General features: G+C 33.2%; 2 protein-coding genes across 2 annotated transcripts in view; both read right to left on the reverse strand.

Annotated features, from left to right (window-relative positions):
- Positions 1-18,960, reverse strand: part of LOC111613863 (patched domain-containing protein 3-like) — a 23,297-nt gene extending 4,337 nt beyond the window's left edge. The window contains exons 1-3 of the mRNA XM_023355216.1: positions 18,892-18,960; positions 3,218-3,733; positions 1,150-1,631 (exon numbers count right to left, since the gene is read on the reverse strand). Coding sequence (XP_023210984.1) covers positions 1,150-1,631; positions 3,218-3,726 — 991 coding nt within the window. The 5' untranslated portion in view covers positions 3,727-3,733; positions 18,892-18,960. The remainder of the gene's footprint in view (positions 1-1,149; positions 1,632-3,217; positions 3,734-18,891) is intronic.
- LOC111613864 lies at positions 12,477-12,901 on the reverse strand. Its single transcript, XM_023355217.1, has 2 exons — positions 12,848-12,901; positions 12,477-12,758 (listed from the first exon to the last, which is right to left on the reverse strand). The coding sequence occupies exons 1-2, from the start codon at positions 12,899-12,901 to the stop codon at positions 12,477-12,479; spliced, it is 336 nt and encodes a 111-aa protein (XP_023210985.1).
- Positions 18,961-19,276: the final 316 nt, after the last annotated feature.

The raw sequence follows: 19,276 nt of genomic DNA on the forward strand, positions 1-19,276 counted from the left end.
GGTATCCGGATAATGGAGGTCCGGATAATGGAAATTCTACTGTATATATAACCTTTGCCTTCGTGCTTTTCATGTCTTTTAAAGATAGAGAAGCTTAAAAGTTGTAGAAATAAAATTATCTGATAATCAACTTTCACAAATTACAATATTTTTTCTTTTTTTCATTACAGCTGAATAAATGGAAATATTATGAATGCAATGATTTACTAAATTTACAATTGTATTATACAGTATATTATTATTTTACAATCGTTTCGTCAGTATTTTAGATTTTGCATTTAATACGTAATTAATAAAATCTGTACTCGTAAGATTTACATCTAATTATCTATATATATAAAAATGAATGTATGTCTGCCTGTCTGTATGTCTTTCATGCATTACCACACCGTTTATCCGATTGCCATGAAACTTTGAGATGTTGTTTAATATACTCCCGCGAAGATTTCTGGCATAGTACATTTATCTTACGAAAAATGGCGCAAGTGTATACGAGCATTTCATGGTGAGTTCGATGGATTTCAAATTGTGAAGGCGATTTCCCCCTCCAAAAACTCTCTATATATGCATTTGTGAACTGTTATTTACAATATTTGTAATAACTTTTGTTTAATCACTTTATTTCAACTGTTTTTTGCTAATTATGTATTCGCTCGAACTTTGTTAAAACCTTAACTGTATCCCGAACAACAACTGAAGTTGTAGGAGGAAATTTGCCTATTTTACCGTTGTAGGGATCCCCTTTTCCAAATTTTAATATCGACTCAAAATAATTTAAAAAGACAAATTACAATAAAATGGTTTATTTTCCAACTGTCAGAAATTTCACAACATGCCAAGGAAGAGAGGGAGGAGCAATTAAATAATTAAAATTATAAAGGATTAAAAATATATATATATAAATGGGACTCCAATAAATAAATAGAATTGAAACGACACTTTGAAATGTTTTCCCGATGAAAATGAATAATAATAATAATGTAATAAGTTTTAATAAAAATGGTAAAATGTAAATTGAATTTTATCATAACGAGTGTGCTTGAATTTCCTTTCCTCTGAGGTCGCAGCAATACGCGTTGGGTAAGCTAGTACTTTATAAAAGATAAATAGGAAAATTTGCATTTATGAAAATCAAAATGGGACACTTACCTATGGTCAGGAAAGCAACAGCAACGTTCGTATCAACGTACTCTACATTACAATGTAACAGTAAGCCGAAGGCAGCTACTGTTCCCAGCAAGGGACTGAAATAGGCAGCAATTCCAATCAACGGTTTACTTCTTACAGCATCGAACGTTAAACAAGACACGAAAGAGAATGATGTCATAATAACTCCAGAAATAAGTAAGAGCGGAAGACTTAACTCGGTATTTCTGTTCGCTTCTACGTCGTAAGTTTGTCCAGCGAACATATAAACTTCAATATGTTTAAAGTTTACAGTTGATAAAGTGTTCAAAAATGCGCTTTCCCATTGCAAACCTAACTGTTTCTTTTCTATTAAATTATGATCTAAGTAGTAAAATAGACGGAATGCTTTAAAATCAACGACATAACCATCGTCGTTTGTTGATACTCCTCCGATATGCAAAGCAGGTATTTGTAGTTGAAAACCATTTCTTTCGATTGGGTATCTAACGAAAAACAATTGAAACTATAATGTTAAAATAATAAAATGCAACAAAAATATCAAAAATTATAATCTACTTCAAATATGTAATATTTCGAGTAATCTTTTTAATAATACTAATAACAGGTTTTGTAACATATATGTAACATACGTACAGTATATACATTATAATAATAATGATTAATGATGGAGAATTTTGTAGCAAAAGGCCATTGAAACTGTGTATAATATTTTTCAAGAGTACGAAATATCTGAAATATGGAAAAGATGCGAGAAAGTAAAAGAAAGCCTATCGATATGAATACTAGAAACTGAAGAGCATGACGAAAATCATTTGACAACAATGATGCAGTTCGACAGATAGAAGCAGTCAAAAGGTTTAACCTGTCAATTGTCATCAAACATAAATAAAATACTTAAAAAGTTAAACATAAAGAAAAGGAAAAAGTACAGACTCCAGATTACACTGCAAGAAAAGAAGGCCGAAATCTAAACGCAATGCAGTTGGCTCGTAAAAAAATTAAAAAATAAGGTTCGTTTTTGACGAGGAGCAGTACCTGTACCTTTCTCTAACCGGTATGAAAATTTACTAAACGAGCAATAAATATCAAGCACCTCCCGATATGGAGTACACATTTAAAAAGGAATTTCTAGCAAACATTATACTGTACATTGTTATTTCACAACAGATGTTTCGAAGCCATTTTTTAAGAAGGAAACATTAGCAATTGATGCTGACCGTAACAAAACAAATTTCTAAAATAAATTCTAATCTTTTTTCTTAACAAGCGTCATCAAAATGACTATTTCATCTCTTAGTCTGACAAAGATTCGTCTCAGAACGCAAATTCCACCGCTGAGGTAGTTAAAGCCAAAACCATTCCTTTTGTACAAGAAAAAAATATAAATCATTTAAATCTGACACAATGACGACCGATTTCTTTGCATATTTGACACAGATAGTATATAGAAAAAGTTGGCGAGAGAAAAGTACCACACAATCGACCCAAAGAATGAAACTCACTTTAATTAAAGAATTGACACGAAGGCCGTACAACGAAGCTGCGAGTCTATCAAAACAAATTTACGACGCGTCGCCAACCATAGGCCGTATGATCGCGTTCATTATTTCTATAATATCGTAAATAAAATTTCTTTTAAAATTATATATAATATTTAATAGTTACATCAACATTTCGATGAAATATTATGCTGTAAAAACAATCCAGATTTTTTGTCTCGCCCCATTATTTGATTTAATTGTACTCTACATTACGATTATTATACATAATAAAAAAACATCGCTTAATTAATTAAACAAATTGATGTATAGAATAGAAAAATATATAATACTTAAAATTTCTTCCACGTTTAAAATCTTTGTATTTTCTTATTAAATAAACAAGGAAATTGTCAGGACATCAACATTTCGATGAAATATTATGCTGTAAAAACAATCCAGATTTTTTGTCTCGCCCCATTATTTGATTTAATTGTACTCTACATTACGATTATTATACATAATAAAAAAACATCGCTTAATTAATTAAACAAATTGATGTATAGAATAGAAAAATATATAATACTTACTTCATAAAATTTCTTCCACGTTTAAAATCTTTGTATTTTCTTATTAAATAAACAAGGAAATTGTCAGGACATCGTTTCTGCTTCGATCGAAGACAGAGATCATCATAGCGAAAGAAACTATTATTCCAAAATATGCTAATATTTCGAATAATTTCGTCTAATTTTACCAAATCTAATATAGCATTATCATTGAAAAGGGAAACGTTATTTTTAGATACGGCAATAAAATATGCTTTATTACTAATTCTAGTAAGTCTAGAGGTGCCTAAATTAATACTAGCATTAAAAGAAAACATTGACTCGACGGAATTCCTTTCCAATTTTCCTCTTCCATTGATCGGAGTATAGAGATATTCGGCTTTCTTCACAATATGTAATTTGAAGAATCCAGTTGCTAGGACAATTGTTATCGTCAAGAAAATATAAACGTATAATTGAGGATGGCACCCAATATGATATCCTATTCGAGAAAACCAACAGGTAAAGCTGTTTTTAATATTCTTCTTCATTTCTATTCTGTAATAAAATATTATACATAAACATTGATAAATGTATTACTATATCAATGTATACAAAATATTTTATATTCAATAATAACGTAATCTATCTATATATATAATCGAGACAAGTTGATAATAATAATAATCAGCGCAGAGCCCAAACGGTTAGGAGTTGAAAGTTGAAATTTGGTACACAGTTAGGGTACGTCACGAGAACGTACTGTACACTAAGAAGGGATTTTTCAAAATTCCTCCCGCGAGAGAAAGATTATTAACAATGGAAGGGTTAACTAACAATGAAAGTATTAAGATAAAACGACGTGCAAGATTTACAGGCGCAGATGAGTTTTTTTTTGCGTTTTTGCGGGAAATCGAACATATTTTTAGAACCATCTAAAAGTTCTCTAATTAGTCTGGAAACAAGGGGACCCAATTCTTGCATTCTGTGAAAACGGGTAAGGTTGACTGTAACGTAATAATCTTTATCTTAGTTATCGTTACTTTTGCCCGAGCAACGCCGGGTTCACCTGATAGTATATATATAATCGAGATAAGTTGATAATGATAATAATAAGCATAGAGCCCAAACGGTTGGTAGTTGAAGGTTGAAATTTGGTAAACACGTAGAATACGTCACGAGAACGTACTGTACACTAAGAAGGGATTTTTCAAAATTCCTCCCGCGAGAGAAAGATTATTAACAATGGAAGGGTTAACTAACAATGAAAGTATTAAGATAAAACGACGTGCAAGATTTACAGGCGCAGATGAGTTTTTTTTTTGCGTTTTTGCGGGAAATCGAACATAATTTTAGAATTACCTAGATTTTATTAGATCAGTCTAATTAGATTTTCTAATTAGACTTGAATCAGGATGACCTAATTTTTGCATTCTGTGAAAACAGGTAAGATTGGTTATAATGTAATAATCTTAATCTTCGCTATCGTTACTTTTTGACCGAGCAACGCCGGGCTTATCTGCTAGTAACATTATAACGTAAAAGAATTAAAATACCAATTTGCAAATTATTTGTTTTTCACAGTTCTTAATGCTGTTTAATTAATTAATTCTTAATTATTGTTTAAGTCGTAATTGTACAAGTTGCAGCCTAGGCAATGTTTACATTTCAAACTACTCTTTTTAAATTGGATTAGAAGAGTAATATAAAAACCATTTATAATAACATTTTGCTCAGAAATAAGATCATTAAGACATAAAGTGATAAAAATCTTTCTTTATCAAATAAGAGTGTTTCGAAGTGGCTAGAGATAAGTAAGCAATTCAATGACATGCTTCGTTTTCATAAGTATTAGAGCATTATAACTTATTGATTAGCTCTATATCCACGATAGGATAATTTCCGATTACAATCAGGGTACAAGGAATTGGAATTGGGCTGAAAACGTTTGAAATTAAAGTAATAATAAGCTCAGCAAGAGTTTGGTGTTTTGTTTATATTTGTAAAGATACGGCTGAGGAAGTGAGAACAGGGTACAAGGGTTAACCGTTCTTCCGGCGACGGTTTGTCGAAAACCGCTCACGTTGTCTGTGGATGGCGTGTTTCTTCTGTGCGCGAATGTCAGGATCGGATCGTCAAGTCCAGTGGGAGGGTGAGAGGGATCGACGATAAAGTGCGGACGATACACGAGTAACAGGCACCATTAACAAGGAAACAAAAATAAAACTTTAATGATTAACTAAAATCCAACAGAAGGCTACACGAGTACGGATATGAAACAGAATATTAAGCCATGTTTAATGAACAGTAAGGATTTTCGAGCCACACAAATTTTCTGATAACAGAGTATAAATCCAAGATAGAGTTTACAAAATATTCGGAAACATCCTACCTCTTTCCCTTTTTCGTGAGGACGAGCGAGCACCAGAGGTCTTCTTTTGGCAGATTAATCGAGAGAAATTGATTCTAAGGGACAATCGCACGGAAGTCAAGGATGCATCGTCCTTTTATTCTCTTTAGGCCTGGGAAAATGATCAGGTGATTGAGTGTTTTTGAGGTAAAGGTTGATTTTGCAGGTGGTGGATTATAGGTGGCCCGGGGAGACTAAGAAGTCGTCGAAATAAAATAATATAGCGTAATCTTTGATTTGTGAAATGTTAGATTCCTCCTGTTTAATCGGTTGAATGTTGACATTCTCCTCCTTTAACAATAAATTGTTATACTTTCTTAGCGTTTGTTGATGAGAAAGAGGGCATTCAATCCTTTTTTCTTAACAATCGCGATGGAGAATTAGGCTAAAAATTGCTTTAAATTAGCGCAAAATCGAGTGCTCGATCTAGGACGCGCTATATTAGATCTCTCGTATGTTTTAGTGAACACACTGTATATTGTTAATATAAAAAATAACAAATAAAGAGTTTATATAAATTAATCTGATGAGTTTTTCATAATAATTTCAATAAGTATACTTATTCAGAAAATTTCATACCGTAGTTGGTAGATTACTGTGTGTTATCTACTAATGATGTTATAATCTTAAGCATAACAGAAAATACTAATACTAAAGTAGCTATTGCAATTCTCTTCTCAATCATTACCAAGAGAAAAATAGAGTCTTGCTCTTGCTAATTAAAAATCTTTTAAGTTTTCCCTTTGTTTATTAGACATTATCTTATATTCGTCTTTATTTTATTCATTTATTATTGAAATTTATTTTTAATAAAATCTTAACTAATTCTGTATCAGAAATCTTATCGCATTAAAAAAAGAGTAATAAAGAACTTGATATTGTTTTTTTTTATTTTTCTTAAATAAAAGAAAGCAAATTCTAAATAAAAAATGACGGTGCCATATGTGGCCTGTTAAGAAATAACGCCATCTGATTAACAAACTAACTTAATAATTTTATTACTATAACATTCAAACATTAAAAAGAAATTTAAAATATTACTATTCATGATAATAATATCAACGTAGCAATATTATTTTATGAATTTAAAATATTTTTTTACGTTCATAGAGGATATTTACGCTTGAGTAAGTTTCCAGTAAAAATATTCAAAATTGCGTGATGCGTCATCTGTTATAATATTTTATTAAAAAACATTTTATATAATTAATTATTATTAAATACAAAATGATTTATTCCAAGGAGTGATGAATTTTTTTTAAATTATAAATTCTAGTAATGAATAAAAACTTAATTAAATTCCAATATTTATGCAACTCGCACTCGTTATGTGAACTCTCTCTCTCCGCGAAAAAAACTTAGAACCTCTGTATCCTTTCCAATTTATTTTTGAATTAAATCCTTGTTAATTGTTAATTGGAGATCGAGTCTCTTCCACATGCTGTCTCTCGATCGGCTGACACTACCAATTCGTCTGTCCACTTACAGGACTGCTCACCCGACAGTGTGTGAAGTAGTAATTGCCGTCTCGGCTTCGGTGTTCCGATAAACACCGTGGTGTCAATCCTGTCAAGGCACCGAGGAGGTGCCGACCTTAAGGTCACATTTTATTAAAGATTAAAACATCGATTTCAAAATAAAGAACTTTGACTAAAATGATAATAATGGCAGAATACATCATTTACAAAATTATATTAATACAGTTTATTTACTTTAAATTGACAGTAATCCGTTCAAATAATATTACGAATAAACCATAACGTGTCGTAAAAAAATGTGAAAAACATACTGCAGTTGAGGCTATATTAATTAAACGTCGCAATGGTATGTGTTTCTTGCTGTGAGAATTAAACATACAATTTTCTTGTCTTGTTGAAAGACAACAGTATGGAAGTATCATTACAAAAAGCTTGTCTTAATAAAATAATAATCAACGAGCAACATTTTGTATATGAATTCATCGCCTGATTCGTAAGAATGGAAAGGAGAAGTTAAATATATTTTTAAATCGGAAAATTAGTTTTAAGATGTTAAGTGTCATAGGTTACAAATCAAATCTCTTCATTGTTCTCTCCTTTCTCGATTCAACCTTTTCTTCGGTCTTTGTCCTCGCTGTAAGAAGACATAAACGTCCTTTCAATTCTGGTTGATTTGTCAACAGTACATATATACACGATGCAAGTAAGCTTAGGCTTACAATTTGTTCTGATTACACTCTACTAGCAGATATAGTCGCGAAAGATAGGTCCCCAGTTTGAATTTTTCGATCCAATATATTATGTTAAATAATCAGTCAAAACATTATAATTACAAGATGAGGATAAAGAAGTACTTGAACATGACAAAAAGAAGCACATAAAGTTATAAGTTAAATGAACATCGAAGATAAATAAACTGCAATAATCAGATGAAAATCGAAAGTAAAGAAAGTAATGTCGAAATGAACAAAATGTAGTTTATAATTGTAATTTTTTAAATACAATAATTTTTAAAAATGTTACTAGAAATGAAATTTTAGTAGTCATGATCTTCATCATAAAGTGAACAAGTAATTATTTATTGTTACATCGTCACAATGCCGAGCTGCAAATTAATCTAATTTTAATCAAATTTGGTCTACAATTTTTCAAATTGCAGCCCAATTAGCGAATTAGAAATATTCAGTTTACATTAAAAAGTATATTAAGGGCAAAATATTTACGCTAGAATAAAAAAATAAATTAGTGGACTTTTTGAGCATTCTGAAATATATAAAAGAAAAAATAATTAGTTTTCGACAACGAAAAGTACATTTTTCATCTCTGACAATGGAGAAATAAGCCTACACACATAATTACTTACATCGAGAGAGGTTTATCTCTCGAAAACATTGAAGTTGAATCTGTCAACTGTTGTTATTCTAATAGTTAAATTGTCTATAAAAACACTACACTTTTTAAAATAGCCTAATGATTCAGACTTTTTCCTTTTTCTAGAAAGACGCAATTAATAAGAGGATTAACACATTCTACTTTTTGATCACGTTTTAAATGTAAAAATGTATTCTCTCTCTCTAAGCAGAAACATTACATTTTAACTTAAAAGGGAATAATAAATATTTTTATTACAAATATAATAATATAACATTTTATTTGACGTTTATTTAAAATTATGAAAATTTTATTTCTAAAACTAATAGAAATTTATCGGTAATTAAACACTTTTGTTTTTTTTGGTAAATTTATTTAATAAAGATTTACTTCTTATTACAGTTTAATCAATGTTGATGGTTGGTTGGTTGAAGTTTTTTGGCGCAAGGGCCATTTAGGCCATGCTGCGCCATAGCAAAAGGTAAAATAAAAAAAAACTAAATATATATAACATAAAATATAAATATAACACAAAAACATAAATACGTGCAAACAAACAAAACAACAAAATAAATATAAGTATATAATAAATAAATAAATATAACAATAAGTATATGAATAATTGATGAATTAATTAAATCTCTTTATAAATGTTTATAGCTTTCAAAAAGTTCAGTATTTTATCAAGATTTGGCCTCTAGCCCAAAATCTCTCTCAAACTTGCATATCCGAAATGCTGTCTACGACATTGATAAAGAGCAACGCAGTTGCAAAGTATGTGTCTAACACTTACAGTACAATTGCAATATTTACATACAGGTTGATCATCACCCTTCAAAAGGTATTAATGAGTCAGTCGAGTGTGTCCAATACTCAGACGAGAAAGGACAACTTCAGATCTCTTATCATACTGCCTATTATGAGTCCGATTTTCAACCAAAGGTTTGATTTCGTGTAGTTTATTGTGGATTTGTGAATTCCACATAATTTGCCATCTCTCCGCTAGTCGTTTTTTAACGACTAGCTTCAAATCACTTCCTTCAATACGTATTTCATGCTGTGAAGGACTTGCTGACTTTGCAGCTGTGTCAGCTTCTTCATTTCCTCTTATACCCACGTGGCCTGGGACCCAACAAAACTTTATAGACGAGTTAAACGTAGTAAGATGACAAATTAGTTTTTGAATTTTAATCACTATAGAGTGAGAACTAGGTTCACATGAGATCAAAGCCTGAAGTGCACTGAGTGAGTTAGTGTAAATCGCACAGCAACGATGACCTTTCCTGTTTATATACTTTAGGGCTAAATAAATAGCCTGCAACTCCACAGGAAAGATGGAAGAATTTGGTGAAATTTGTTCTGCCACGATCTCATCCTGGCAAACAAAGACTGAGCCGACATAGTTATCTGATTTAGATCCATCGGTGTATATAGGAATTAAACTCCTGTCACGATGTCTCCATTCTTATGTTGAATGTAGGGACACAACTTGTCCGAGCAGCAAACAACCTTTTCAGCTGAGTGTCTGAACTATTAGATGAAAGTCTATTCAAAGATTTCTGTTTTATATAATAAAAAAGAGACAACTGTTCTATCCTAAGAGATAGTGGAGGCTCATAAGCATCCACATGCAAACTTTGGACAGGAGAAGTTCGAAATGCACCAGTGCACAAACGCAGTGCTTGATGGATCCAGCATCCGAAGAGTAGATTCTCGCGCAGAGCCATAAACAATGCATCCGTAATCCAGCTTTGAGCAGACAAGGGCCCTATAAATCCTGAGCATAAAACATTTGTCTGCTCCCCAGGATGAGCAGCATAATACCTTTAAAAGGTTCAAAGATTTTAAACATCTACTCTTCAAGTTGCGCAAATGTGCTAAAAACGTCAGTTTATGGTCAAATAAAACACCCAAAAATTTTGCCTCGTTCACCATTGGGATTTTGACCTTATTTAGGTAAATTTCGGGATCCAGGTGCAAACCTCGCCTTCGGCAAAAGAGGATGCACGCGGTCTTCTCCGAGTTAAAAGTAAAACAATTGGTCTTGGACCAATTGTCTATGCGATTTATGGAGTTGTTTCTCAATGAAACTCATGTTACTAGACTGGCAGGAGATCTGAAAGTTATCCACATACAAAGAGTGTTTCACACTTGAAGGAAGAGACTTGGCTATGCTGTTAATTTTGATTAGGAACAGAGTCACACTCAAAATACAACCTTCAGGAACACCTTCTTGTGTGAAGAGCCTAGATAGTGTGTTGCCCATCCTGACGTGGAATCTTCGATTCTGCAGGAAGTTTTTTATAAAAATTGGAAAATTACCCTGCAACCCGAATTCGTACAAATCACGGAGTATCCCGTATCGCCAACATCGATCATAGGCCTTCTCTATATCGAAAAACACGGACACTAAGTGCTGTCGTCTAACAAATGCTTCGCGGATACATGTTTCAAGGTTTACTAAGTTGTCTGTGGTACTCAGTGATGTCAGCAAAAGAGGAGAATGCACGCCGATCTGCCGTTTCGAGTTTCCAGCGTGGAGGACGGGCTGTTTCACAGCTTTCTCTGCCTTGATATTTTAGAAATATTGGGAAGTGGTCGCTAGAGAGTGGATTAGATCCAACTCCCATGAAAATGCTGAAAACAGGTTTGGACTTGCTAAGGAGAGATCAATGGCAGTAAATGTTCTTGTTGCGGCATGGAAGTATGTCACTTCTCCAGTATCAAATAAATAGATTTGCTGATTGCCAATAAATCTCTCAATGGCTCTGCCTCGACGATTGATATCAGGTCTACCCCACATAGGATTGTGGCCATTGAAGTCACCTAGTAAAATAAATGGTGTTGGCAGCTGTTCAAGTAATGCATTCTCATTGACTCTGACTTCTGGTGGCAAGTATATAGAACAAATTCTGACAGTTACTCCAATAGAAATTCTGACTGCCACAGCTTGTAAATCAGTGGTTATTTGTACCAGCAAAGATGGGATTCGATTGGAAACCAAAATAGCCACACCTCCACTGGCACGGTTGTGGCTATCATCATCCTTGCGGTAGAGATCGAATCCTTTTAAAGAAATATTTTCTCCAGGTTTTAGATGGATATCCTGGAGTGCCACGCAGAGATTGGGTAGGTGATGTCAAGTGTTTAACGTCAGAGAAGTTGTTGCGGAAACCACGACAGTTCCATTGGATTATTTTATAATCTATTATGTGTTTGAGGCAGCATTTTTAATAAGGGTATCACTCTTTAATTTTACAGGGGGTTTTTCTTTTGGAAGTGACGTTGGTTTTGTCACCTGCATATTAGTCTCTTCATCAGAGATATCAGAAAACTCACTCATAGAGTGAGCTTCTGATTTTTTACATTCAGAGAGAGCTGCTTTCACTCTCTGTTTGTTTAGTGGGTTCTTGCTAGCCTTTTTAGAACCCAGGTTTCTCGTTATTACCCCTGTTTTAGGTATGGGTGTTTTTGCTCTTGTAATCTCCTTTTCTGGTGTTTCTTGTGATGGGAGTATAAAAACATTTTGCATGGCGAGTAAGAGATTTCTTTGGGAAAACAGAAATATCAGTTTGAATCCCAAGCGTCTTTGTAGAATTCACAGCAGCCGCAAATGTCTTCTGTTTCAAAGGAGCGCTTGAGGTGACCATGTGCCGAGCCTCTGGGTAAGAGAGATTGTTTACAGTTTTTACTCGCTGAATCTCTTTCTCTCTCTGCCTTGCAGGACATTTCCGAGAGTAGTCAGGATGGGCATCTTTGCAGTTTATACAGCATGGAGCACTGGAGCACTCAGTACTCTGGTGCCCTTCAATTCCACACTGTGCACATAAGCTTTTACCTCCGCAGGATGTTTGTGAATGTCCAAACCGCTGGCATTTAAGCAACACAGCGGGTTTTGAATATATGGACGAACTGAACAGCGCATATATCCTGCCGTAACAAAAGATGGCAATGACGGTTTTCCAAAGGTGAGAATAAGGTGTTTAGTTGGTATCAACTTGCCGTCGAGACGGCAAGTTGATACCAACTAAACACCTTATTCTCATCTTCGACGAATCGAAATTTGTCGAACAGCAGTAACACCTTGATCTGAAAGACCGATCTGAATATCTGTTTCATGCTGAGATATCAGATCGATTTCAGATATCACACCACGTGATGAGTTCAAACTTGTGTGTGGTGTGATGGTGGCTTGTATGTCTCCTAGAGATTTTGTTTTCATAAGCTTTTCAGACTGTTGAGGAAAGGCTGCTTCTAGAAGCAGATCTCCTGACCTCAACTTTTGGATTTTTTTAAGATGCCCAATGGTCGATTCAAAGAGTTTCTGAATAAAAAAGGGGGAATGTTTAGAAAGAGATGTTTCTCCCCTGTAGCATGCACGAAGAGATAAGATGGTTGGTTGGAGGAACTAACCTTCTTTAGTGGCGATGCATTGGTACATGATCTTTTTGGTTTTAATGAATCCATATTTAAGAATAACTATTCAGCTCCTAGTGACCCCACCCACCACGAGGCCCGACAAGGGAATGCTGTCACATGGGAGACTCCCATAGACCGTCACACCAGGGTTTCTCAGGAGCTATACCCTCACAACGCAGTCAAAAAGAGCACATCTTGTCTGACATATCCGCCCAATCTTCATCGATCAGTTGACTCCAGGCCGAGGTAAAAAATGACTCAACGACCAGCCGATTGACTCAAACGGAGCCTAATTTGAGCTTCCCGTTTATCCGAAGCAGGGGCCAAAGCAGTGTGTTGGGGACGTTATGTTGCCCCTCAACTATCAGGATTTTTTTTTCCGGCATACGAAATACCACGCACGGCAAACACGTGGGTGGGCGTTCAGATCCCAGGGATGATAAAGAAGTGTTACTAAACCATCTCTGGGAGGTCCCCTAACCACGGACATGAACCCACATCGAGGAGTAATCAATGTTGAACGTTTGATCTTATTCGTTTGAATACCGATTATTTTTTAAAATAAACTTTTAAAACTCAGTGGCGCGATATTCTAAGGGCAAAAAAGGCAATTGTCTAAACAAGAACAAGGTCAATTACATTTCCAAATAAAATGTTTTTATTTAGAAAACAGGTTAAAAGTATTTTTATTTTACATAATTGTTGTATTAAATGAAACAATTTGCAACAATTATTGAACTGTTTGCAACACTACAGCATAATATTGTTAAACTGTAGTGTTGTAGACCTTGAAATAATTTAGCTTAAATATTTAACCATTATTTCATAGCTAATAATAAACTGGTTCGAAAAATAGCTTTATTTAACATTTATAAATAAGTTCAAACTGTTACATATTAATTATAATATACTAAATAACGTAACTTAGACAATTTTTTTCAATAGTACAGCAATGACGAACCTTTTTCCGACGATTCGTCAAACTGAATTTCGAGTTTAGTAATTCCACGCGTAAAATATTTAATTTGGGTAATTGAAAAAAAAAACAAAATGCATACAAATTTTATTTTATTCTACTTTTTAGACAAGAATAACAACAAACTCTAAATAAGTGAAAAGAACACAGTAATACAGTTACAACGGAAACAGGTGTTTCGTTTAATAGAAAATATTCTATAACAACTTTTCTGTCTGAAATAATGGGCTTTAAAACTTGTCACAGCAAGTTCAGAAATTTGTTTTCACACTCTACATGGAAAAATTTTAAATATATTAAATATTTTATTGTTCATTATTCATAAAATCATAATACTTTCTATACACTCAATGCGAGTATCTGTAAATCATTACGCAAATCACGAATTTGTCATTGCTGCAACAGTATATAGAAAATGATTTAAGATACAACTCCATAAAGTGTTTTTAACTTTTTCTGCTAATCCGCTAACAATAGTATAAATCTGTAAGAATAACGAAATATACCAACGCCAAAGTCACCAATCTCTTAATCATTATCAAAGAGAAAGTTACCTTTTTGATTTTACAGCTAAGTAAAAAGAATGTTTTAAGTATCCCTTTTTTGCTGGAAACATTACTTGACATTATATAACATTGACTTGCTTGATTAATATTGTAACTAGAGATACAAATTTTATAAAAATGTAACTAGTTAAACGTAATATCGTCAGATTTATGTTTACATTAACAAAATTATTGCAAGGAATGACAATTTTTATGAAAATCCTGAAATTTCAATAGAACATCTAAAGTCCTAAATAATTTCAACTTTTCAACATGAAATTATTGAACGGATGCACAAGATTTTAATAATAGAGGATAATAATAGAGTAAGTAATAGTACTATTACTTACTCTATTATTTCAGTCTTTGACAGTTAAATAAAATAACTTTTATAGAGATATTTCATGATATAATAACATATGATACTTTAATAAAAAAAATAATACTGTAATCTGTAATTATTGTGAGGCCGGGACAACACCCCCCCCCGGACGGAAACCAGCTGTCGAGCTAAAGTCAATATATCGTTGACTTATTACCTAAATAGGACCGGTGTGACCAAGGAACGGGGTGCGAGACGATTTAATTGTCGCATTTTATACCGAATTGACAGATCCTCGATCGTCAATTGTGAGAACGAGCGAGGGATCGACTGTCGGGGAAACTTTGGATGGTCACCTTACAGAGAGTTCAAAGCAGATCCTGCTGACACTCCTGTAAAGGGGGCGGCAGCTGGGACAGCTGCCTCCTCTCCGGGACAGAAAAATAGACATTAGGTAAAATTTACGGGTCCGTCGTCCGGGAAAAGGCTTGACCCGACTCTGGAGGGGAACGGCCCAGACAGGGATATTCGGCCACCCCGCGGCCCGAATCGCGTCCCTGGCAACAGACCAGGGACCAATAGAATCTCAGGGGATCAGCATTCGGACCAACCAAAATCTCGGGATTTCGGGAAGAAAAATGTTATAAAAACCCGAAATCCCAAGGACACGAGGAGGTTGAGATCGAGAACGCCAGTCCCAGAGAACGGGACCAAAATCATCAGGAAGACCCACATCTCTGAAACCTAGGACGGAAGGGACGAGGGACCCAATTTCCCAGCGACAACTCTCCATCCCGCAACCTCCAAGACTATATCGGAAACGTACTATCTCCTCTAGTTGTTTGTGTTGTGTGTGACAACTTACAGCATCGAAAGGAACTAATCCGGTGCGCCTTTCTTCTGTTTGGGACGCCCTTCGACCAGACGGCAGTAACACGACGTATATGTAAGAATGTTTTAGTTCAAATAAACGCGTAGAATTTCATAACTTCGGTCTCTGTGTGAGTCTTTTTGCGTCCTGCAAACTACTACCATCCATAGGAAAAGGGTTTTCTCGTGTCACGGGAAAAGCGAGCATGTCCTCCTTTAACTGAAAGGTCGACACCTCCTCACATCGCAGACCCACAAGTGGTGCCCACATTAGTGACAAATCCTCAACCCCACATTATGCAAATAGAATCTTTAAAGCTTGAATGTGAACTAGAAAATAAGAAAGATTGATTATTTAAATATAACCATAAATCGATGAAAAATATAAAGTACTTAATATAAAATCATGTAAAAAGTTTTAATGTGGATGAAGTTCTAAATTATAATTGTCCTTTAGTATTTAAAATTGTTTGTTTGTTTGTTAAGTTACCGCAACGTAACACTTAAGCGATTTGCCCAGGGGATGCCATTTTAAGGGTAATTGGCTCTTATTCAGGGATTACAGACGTGGAGAAAATCCGGTAAACTCCACGTGGCCAGCCCGTGAGCTAGTCGTAGAGAGGCGCGATCCCACGACCGAACTCCCAGTATTCAGAGAACGGAACCGCTTGAGCACTGGTGGGCCTAGTAATTAAAACGAATAATTTTGTGGCATTGTCTAAGATCTGGATTAGAACGACGAAAGTAGAAAATAGAAAGAAACAAAGTCAGTTAATAAACAAATCTTTATTAAATGACTATCCCAACAGATTATTAAAAAAAAAAAATGGATATTAGAATATACAAAAAGTAAATTTCAGGTTAAATATATATATATATTAAAATGATAATAATAACATCTGTCTTTCCCTTATATTAAGGGATTATATCATAAATATAAAAAAATGTTTCTTTAAAATACGAAATAGTGTTAGCGGTTAATTTAAAAACTAAAATTAAAAATAAAGAAAAGTTAGTTTTAATAAAATCAGAAGTTATTTTATAGCCCAAAGGGGTTTGTTTCGTGTAGTAAAATAATCTTTTCTACAAAATGTCGATTTTTTCTACTAATTTACAGGCAATTTTGGTTTTTTTATAGTGTGGTATTTTTAATCTCAAGGTTCTAATAGAAGAGAAATGAATATTTAACCTCGAAACTTTTATTTATTAAACTTCATCTACAATCGAATTTTAATTTTTAACATCCATCACTATTATTTATTTAGTTTTGTCAAATTTAATGAATTTTAAATTTATTATCACTCAAAAACGTATTTGTTCGTATCGTACTCCTTTTATATTTACACATATGAATTTTTATTAGCAAGAAGGTAAGCTTTTCTTTATGACTTCACATGGGGATGACATATAACCCCCGATATCTCTGGTACTATATTGAATTATAAAATTCGACCTCCGCTACGACAGGTCATTTTACTTTTATTAATGTGCAAAATTTCGTTTAAATTGCTCGTGTCATTATTTGTTAACAAATCGCCGAAGCACGTTTTGTGAAGCTTGGAAGGAAGTTTGCTCGCTTTTTCTCTGCTTTACAGACTTATTTAAAAGTTTGATGCACAACCTAATATATTTTCTTGTAATGTTTTATTAAAAGGAGTACTAAATGTAAATTAATGCATAAAATTAATGGAAAGTTATTTGAATGTTTGTTTTTTTAACCAAAATTGTAAATTGTTTTATTGATTTTAGTGTTATTTTAAATATTAACTAATTTATAACTTTTTAAATTAAAAATTAAAAATATAATTTCAATATATGTACTGTACAGGTAGGTTTCATTAGGCAGGTATTCCTCCTTGGCAGATTATTTACATGTTTTAATGCCTTGAGGTAGTTTTGGCTACCCGCCACCAACCAAGATACTTCGATAATTAATTTTGTCTTCGTTTACTATCTCGTGCTATTGTGCAACTCTAACTAACCTGTCCGTGACTAAGGATATTTAAAGTGAACTTCATCATTAAAAAGATGAAAAAACAGGCCAAAATTATATGCTGGTATGACTAGTTCGTTTATATTATATTTTAATACGTAATATAACATTTAATAATTTAATATTTTAATTTAATAATTTAATATAATAAGTAATATTTAATAATTGTTTTTTTAAAACCAAATGTAAAGCAATTATTATTTACAGTTGACCCCCCTATAACACTGTTGATTTTTCCGTTCTATATGAATTTCATGTTGTACGAGTCACTTACATTTTACAAATACGTGTGCCAGGCTGTGAACGGCTCACGTATTTGTAAAATCTAAGTGTAGATGTAGATGTGTGCATGTGTGCCTATGTGTATATGGCGCACAATTTTGTTCACTTTCTTTGAAGCGTAGTAACTCCTGTTCTTTTTGTCGACAATTTCTGAAATTTTGCAGGAAGTATTGATACTGGTAAAATTTGGTGGTTAAATTAAAGGTCGACATGGTGGGGAGATAAAGAAGGTTGTGTTTCATATCTTGAGTAGGATCAGACTTTACTTGTTATTAGCATTTACATATTTGTTTATAAAACCCATTCTTATGCTCAAAATGAAGGTTTTTACATTTTTTATTATTATAAAATAAGAAAATGTTTTAAAGTAAAATATCATAACAGATGGCACCACACACGCAATTTTAAATGTCGCGGCGAAAGTTAAGCAACTCGTTGCTCGATTTTTATAATTTGTACTTCTTACATAACTTTGTGGAAAATTTTTATAACACTCATTTCCGAAGTTATTATATTAATTACATGATAATTATAAGTATTATAACTTATTAGGCAAAAAATACTTTGGGAGATAATGGGTTAAATTCTATAAAAATAAATAAAAATAAACTAGCAGCAAGTTGCTCAACTTTTCCGGCAACATTTAAAAACTTTTGAGTAAATTCAATAAAACTTATCTAGTAGTTTTTTCAGTTGCAGCAACCAACAAAATGTACTCTTTCACAATATTTCGTACAAAAATATTTCAGTGTTATACAATATTATATTGAATAAGATATATATGGAAATTTCTTAGGAAATTACACTTAAAGAAAGGGAAAAAGGCTCGAAATGCATATCGTTTTATGAAACAGTCGCTTACGTTAATTGTTGCTTTTGCAAACTACTACATAAATCCAATATATAAAAAACTAAATAAATGACAAATTAAATATCCTTAACTAAGTAAATAAACTTACGAATTAATTTTGCTATGTTTTTTGTAGCTTAATTATAATACTTCTCGAACCATCTGTAATCTCATATCTATGAAAATTTCACAATTCTTACCTCGTAATACTTTTATACGGCAGTTTTTCTACAACGTGTTAATACCAACGTCGAATAACAACAATTGAGTTTCAATGTCATCGAAAAATTCTTTATTAAAATTATATACTTAACCGGTTATTCGAATTTCCCTATTTTAATTAGAATTCTGAGAATTTTTATCATAAATTATATAAGCTGGAAAGTAGCCTATTTATCAGTTAGAACGCGAAATTTTATAACTTTCACATATAGGGGAGACCGGGGCAACTTCGGCATGCGGGGCAAGTTTGTCAAGCGCTTTTTTTTGAAAACAAATTAAAAGGAGACTTTGGTTATAGGTTAGGCAGTTGAGTTTTATTGGTGGCTTGTTGAGTGTAGTGTTTTTATTGTTCTCCAACAAGCG

This window comes from Centruroides sculpturatus, unplaced genomic scaffold (assembly GCF_000671375.1).
Source record: "Centruroides sculpturatus isolate CEXI.00-Female unplaced genomic scaffold, Cexi_2.0 scaffold1957, whole genome shotgun sequence".
Taxonomy (NCBI): Eukaryota; Metazoa; Arthropoda; class Arachnida; order Scorpiones; family Buthidae; genus Centruroides; species Centruroides sculpturatus.

Coding starts and splice junctions, on each gene's coding strand:
- LOC111613864 (XM_023355217.1), bottom strand. CDS start 12,901: ATGGATTCATTAAAACCAAAAAGATCATGTACCAATGCATCGCCACTA. Junction 12,759..12,847: donor ATGCATCGCCACTAAAGAAG/GTTAGTTCCTCC, acceptor TTTTTTATTCAG/AAACTCTTTGAATCGACCAT.